Source organism: Corvus cornix, chromosome 1 (assembly GCF_000738735.6).
Source record: "Corvus cornix cornix isolate S_Up_H32 chromosome 1, ASM73873v5, whole genome shotgun sequence".
Lineage (NCBI taxonomy): Eukaryota > Metazoa > Chordata > Aves > Passeriformes > Corvidae > Corvus > Corvus cornix.
The window spans coordinates 34,869,402-34,875,645 of NC_046332.1; the positions used below are offsets into that span (position 1 = coordinate 34,869,402).

Sequence of the window (6,244 nt, forward strand, 5' to 3'; positions counted from 1 at the left end):
GGCTGAATCCCAGTGGGATCCTGCCCCTGCGTGGCAGAGGATTTACCCTGGGGTTGGACACTGAGATGGGTGGCCCCATGAACATCAGGAGGGTACACAGAGCTTCTGCAACTGGCTCCAGTGAGGAGCTGCTCCACAAAGTGCTGGCACTGTGATGTGGCCCTCGACCGTGCAAGGCTTCCTTTCTCGAGGAAACTGCTTTCTCCTTTCTGTCCAGCTTGGTCTGCAAGGATAACAAATTGTTCTTCTTGTGAAGGGCATGATTGTGTGGGCATGAGCTCGATCTATGGCCAGAGCGAAGCATTAGTGATCAGGGCATGCCCTTACTCCATCTGATTCTCAGGGTGACTGTGCCCTGGTTCTCTAAAAGCCAAGCTTGATGCCAAGGGCATGGCTCTCAGAAGCCTTGGTTTAACCCCCAGAGCTGGTTGAGATGCTGCTCCCTATAACAAGCAAGAAAATGAACAAAACCAGATAAATTTCCTACACAAAAGGGGCAAGAAAATAGCAGTAGCACCCCTGGAGCCTCTTAGCGAGCACCGAGTGCTCTCCTGTGGAATGAAGGTTTGGGGTGGTGGAAGGAATTCTGCAGCCACTTCACTCACCTCAGTCTGTTGGGGGTAAAGTGGAGGGAAAAGAACATCTGGTTCAAAATTTTGCCTAGGGTTGGGGCTATTTTGTGGGTCTAATCCCAGCATTTCCTGGACATTAGACCCTGCTAGTGAGATGAGGTGGATAGCTGGGCCTAGGAGTCATCATGAGTGGGCTGAGCATCAGCATCCTGGAAGAGCACAGGCAGAAGACAAGCAGGCTCATACAGCTGCTGGAAAAGAGAGATGTTTTGCAGGAATAACCAAACTGCTATTTCCTTGAAGAAAAATTAAGTTTCTTTACAAGTTGTTGACATGTGGCTTAGCAAATTTCCCTCCAGGCATTGCCCAACTTGGGGTAATCAGCTCTGCCTGAGAGAACACGGAGAATAAGCATGTTTAATGCAATTATGAAGGCTTTCTAAATCTCCAGATCTGGTTGAGAATATGTAAATTCGGCTGCTTAGCACAACTGAATGCAAACTTTCCTTTGCATGCCTGACAATTGTTTTAATACTCTCCAAGTTTTAGGAGGTAATAAAGTCTCCCACTAAACCGTAGCTGAGCTCTCAAAGCTGTTTAATTGAATGAATTCAGCCTTACAGAAGAGAAGCTGGGCCTTTCAGCTCCTTTTTATCTGAGCCACCGGATATTTAGCCACTCTGCATATAATACCACCCAGACTCATTAACAAACCCTTTAGACAGGCTACAGAATATTGCTGCTATGATGCTGAAGCAGATACTAATTTGAGGACAACTTCGTTGCCGCTCTGTTTGAATAATTTCATGTTGCTCACATAAGAAACAGTCCCGGACTGTCTGCACATCCCATGAAGGATAGTGACCCCCGTTTTCGGGACCCATGTGCAGTTTGAAGTGGCCTCATAGGGTATGCAAAACTATCTAGTGGAGCACACAGGGGATATATATGTTGTTCTTTACATTTCCCCATCAATAAGGGAGCTTGGAGCAGGCTGCGAAGCTTGACAGGGCTTGACAGGGCCTGAGGGTAACAGCTCGGGTCGCTAATCCCTGTCAGTTGTATTCGAGCTAAGTAGTTTAAATCCACCTTCTATGTAGACATACTCATTCTGACACGCAGAGAAATATAAACTTCCCATAGCCCTCTGCCTACCAGGGTTTTTTTGCTTCAATTACACAGTTGCACTCAGAGCAAGTCCCCAAATAAGAGACTGGGCTCCAGCTGAGCAAGTTTTGCAAAGGAGACCCGGTCCAGATGCGCTGCCACCAGAGCAAAGGCTGTGCCTGGGACTGTGAGGTTCTGCCTGCCGCTGGGACCCTGCTGAGACCTGCTCAGGTGCTGGTGAGAGATCAAGAAAATCAGCATTCTTGTTTTGCAGAGGATATTGAGCCTTATTTTCCTCTCATGAAATATGTGCTTTCTCCGCTTTTCTCCTTGCAATACTTGCTTTGCATTCAACAAGTGTTTCAAACCACAGTGAGGTGAATTTGGCTGGTTTTTCCATTCTACCACTATTTACAGTCCTAGGAGCTTGTCTCGCTTTGCTTCTGCAGAGTTTTGCTTTCTGTTTTTTCCTTCCAATACAAAACTGCTGCATTTCTAGTGAATTGATGCAGACCATGAAAACCCACCTTATTTCATCCCAAATCAGATATGGATCTTCATTCAAATTTGGACCTATAAAACCCCTGAACATAAGTAACCCATCTGGAGCTGGGTTAAGGGTTGTTCTGCATCAACGTAAGACCTTTCTGAAGGCAAATTAAAATTCCTTTTCCCCATAAAAAAGACAAGACAGTTCCTTCAGGAGCTGTTACCAGTACTTTAAGTAGCCACTTCACTAATTTTTCTACCGTCCATATGGAAGATTTATACTGCTGCTTCAGTAAATCCATGCAACACCATAGGCAAGGTGGTCTAGTGGAAGGTGTCCCTGGCCACTGTAGGGGAGCTGGAATAGATGATCTTTAAAGTCCTTTCCAACCCAAACCATTCCATGATTCTGTGACTTTAACTCAATGCACCCCAGTCATTTGAAATCTCTACTGGATCACAGCTCTGGATTTTCATAGGACATGACTAGACAGAGAATATGCTGTGTAATGTGCATAGCAATGAGCTTGGAAAAAAGCACCCTTTACAAATCAGTTTAAGTGTGTGTATCCTGGCGGCTGTCAGAGCAAGAGCATGTCCCCGTGCCCTTGCACCCAGAGCCGTGCAAGCGCCGGGGCTGGCCCCAGACAGAGGAATATGTTTTCTGCCAGCTGAGCAACTGCAGGAGGAGGGGACAAGACTGATGGGGTCTGGAGGATGCTGTGCACCTGCTCCGGGACGACTGTATGTGTTTGGTATGGGGATGCCTGTCCACCTGTCCCGGGGCGCGTGTGCGCACCTGTCCCGCGGGGCTGCGTATCTGTCCCAGGGGTGTGCGTCCAAGTCCCGGGAGCGATGCTCGTCCCGTCCCGCCGCTGCCCATGTTCCCGCCTGGGTCGGTGGGTGGGTGGGTGCAGCCAGCCCGGCCCCCGGGCTCCCGGCAGGGAGGCGGGGAGGGTCGGGGCAAGCCCCGCTCTGATCCCTCCTCCTCCTCCTTCCCCGCCCGCCGCCTTTTCCCCGCTGCCGCCGCCGCTGCCGCCGCCCGCGCGGCGCATCCCAGCAGAGCCCCTCGGAACGCGGGGCGGCGGCGTTCGCCGCCGGCCATGGCCGTGCCCGCCGCGCTGCTCAGCCCCCACCACCTCCTCTCCTTCTGCTTCCCCGCCGCCGGCGGGCTCCTGGGCTATGCTGACCTGGAGAAGGGCTACGAGGGCGGCGGCGGTGACGCGGGGGACTTTAGAGAAGCCACCCGGGACCTGCTGAGCTTCATCGACTCGGCTTCCAGCAACATCAAGCTGGCGCTGGACCGGCCGGTGAAGTCCCGGCGGAAGGTGAACCATAGGAAGTACCTGCAGAAGCAGATCAAGCGCTGCACCGGCATCATCGCCGCCGCCGCCCCGCCGCCCGCGCCGCCGCCGCCGCCCGCCGCCTGCCCCGCCCGGCCCCCGCCGCGCCGGGAGCCCGCGCAGGCGGCCGGCAGCAGCCTCCAGAGCAAGAGCCTGGCCGCCCTCTTCGGCTCCCTGCAGCGGGGCCGGGGCGCGGCGGGCGGCGCCGAGGCGAAGGCGGGCGGCGGGGAGAAGGCGGCGGGCGGCCCGCGGAAGGTGCCGCTGCGGGACCGCAACCTGCCGCCCTCCTTCTTCACGGAGCCGGCGCTGCCCGGCCCCGCCGCCCGCGGGCCGCCCGCCAAGGAGCCGGAGAAGGGCGGCGGGGGCGGGGCCGCGGAGGCGACCGAATTCTTCGAGCTGCTGTGCCCCGAGTACGGCGCGCTGCTGCCCGAGCACGCCGCCCCGACCGACGCCTTCGGCGGCCGCCTGCCCGCCGAGCTGGGGCTGGAGCACGGGCTGTACGAGCTGCCGCTGCCCGCCGGCCCGCACCCGCTGCTGGGCGGGCTGCTGTACCCCGAGCCGCCCTGGAGCCCGGCCGCGCCCTGCAGCCCGCCCAGGAAGGCGCCGGCCGAGCCGCTGCGCCCGCTCTATCCCGGCGGCGCGGAGCCCGTGCCCGCCGGCGGCGGCAGCGAGGAGCCCGGCGGGCACATGCCAGCGGGCTTCGCCCCCTTCTTCCCCGAGTGCCCGCTACCCCCGCCGCAGCCGCCCTACGACTATGGCGGCGGGTACCACCGCGGGGGCTACCCCGGGCTGTAGGGCGGCCGGGGCTCGGGGTCCGCCGGGACTGCGAGGCGGGCAGCGGAGCCCGGAGCCCCCCGCCGGGGCGGGCGGACGCTGGGGCGGCGCGGAGGCCGCACGGGGCTCCACACACCCCGCTGCATGTGAGAGCCCCGCACCCGAAACCGCGACCACGGCCCCCGCAGGATTCACCCTTGTGCACTGCCAGTCTCCTCCTCCTGCGGTTTGGGCGACGCTGCAAATAAAATGTGAAACTTTGGGTTTCTTCAGGTGTTTTTGTAGCGGCCGGTGCCCCCCTTTCATCCTCCTTCCTCTGGGGCCAGGGCTTGGCTGGCGGTAGGCAGACGCGTTGCTGTACCTGTAGGCGACGTGGGAACAGGGGCTGCGTTCCTCAGAGGCCGCGGGGACCAGTCGTCAATGATTTCAGTCTAAATCTAAAGCTCATGTCAACACTTGAGGTGCGTTTAACATTTTTCCCAGGCTCACGTTTGTCACAAGTGCTGGCAGGTGTTCAGCTGAGGACACAAAGGCAAGAAAGTGAAGCAAAATTAAAAATGCTGCTACCAAAACTCAGTGTCCTGAAATTTTAACAACAGCTTGCAGGATCTTGCAAACGGCAATTTACAGCGATTCGTAAGTTAATTGATGGTGTACGTTCGGGACAAAAATGTACTGTAGCCACTGCAGCCATGTGATTCCTACAGACTGTTGGATTTCTTCCAGGAATGTGTCAAAGCTCAGAAAGCAATGCGGCTCTGTCTCATTGTGTACAGGAGATTATTTGATAATCATTTAAGTTATGTAAAAGAGTTTATGATAGGTCCTATAAAAATAAAGGTACACAATAGATCCGAGATCTGTGGTTGTTACTGCTGTTGAGACGCGGCGTCTAGGGGGCTTTCACTGTGCCTTCATCCTCTGACATGGTTTCTTGGCAGGAGTTAAGATGGGCAGCGAGTTTTTTCTTTTCTAAATCTTTTGAAATGCTGTATTTTATCCACAGCGACCCGTGCTTGTTTTGCCTTCATTTGTACCGTCTGTTTCTGTAACTTAGTGGAAAGAAAGGAGCGATAATACGCTACAAAGTCAAGGGATGAAAATTGTTACAGTTATGAAAACAGATCAAAATACTCGGAGGTTTCCTATTGAGATGCAAGTTTTCAAAGGCAATCCCGCAGTCTGGCTCCCTGCCAGCCCCAAGTGAATTGTTTGTTTTTGAAACGGGATCCACATACGGATCAGCTGGGGGTTTTACCCTCGGTTGCGACAAATCCTTCTGCCTTCTGTCTTTTAAAAGATAATGTGAGAGGTAAACCAATTTTTTTTCATTCTTCAACTCAGATTTAACTTTTCAGAGATTTGGGGTCAGCATGCTGGGAACTGTGTAGAGGTGAAGCAAAATCTTTTGGAAATAAAATGAGAATTTGTTTTGGCAAATTTTAATTTTACTTTTAAAAGCAAGAGCTATAGCTGCTGCTGCCTCTTTCCTCCCCAAAAGCCACCCAAGGTCTCCACAAGCTGTATGGAAAGGAACCATGATGGATGAATGTCTACAACACTCCAGTATCTGACAGCTGAGTGCTGTTGAGGAAATGCATTTTTCAAGAACAATTTTGCAGCAGTTTATACAGTAGAGCGTGTATGAGGCTCAATGGGCAGCCTGTCCAGCCAAGGTAGCTACAAATTAGGTTAATCCTGCCCTGCTGCTGGTTTTGATGATGGGACAATGTCCTGCTCTGTAAGCTCTGTCCTGCCTTCTTCACTTTGGCAAACCTCCCAGTTTGCATTTGTGAGCTGCACGCTGCTAGCTCCCAGCAGAGCTTGTGTCTAACTGCATCTGAGACTACCTGGGCAAGACCAGCTGGGTCTTCAGATGGAGATGCATTGTATTATTTTTTTGTTTGTTTAGCTTCTACTTCAAGCATGTGAATTCGCAGCATGTCTTGGCAGCTGCTC

General features: G+C 53.9%; 1 protein-coding gene across 1 annotated transcript; it reads left to right on the forward strand.

The window, feature by feature from the left end:
- Window positions 1-2,763: 2,763 nt before the first annotated feature.
- FAM181B (family with sequence similarity 181 member B) lies at window positions 2,764-5,142 on the forward strand. Its single transcript, XM_039562850.1, has one exon. It carries the CDS (start codon window positions 2,915-2,917, stop codon window positions 4,304-4,306), a length of 1,392 nt encoding a protein of 463 aa, XP_039418784.1. The 5' UTR covers window positions 2,764-2,914; the 3' UTR covers window positions 4,307-5,142.
- Window positions 5,143-6,244: the final 1,102 nt, after the last annotated feature.

What these genes read in the sequence shown, in the direction of transcription:
- FAM181B (XM_039562850.1), top strand. Translation starts at nt 2,915, where the DNA reads ATGTGTTTGGTATGGGGATGCCTGTCCACCTGTCCCGGGGCGCGTGTG.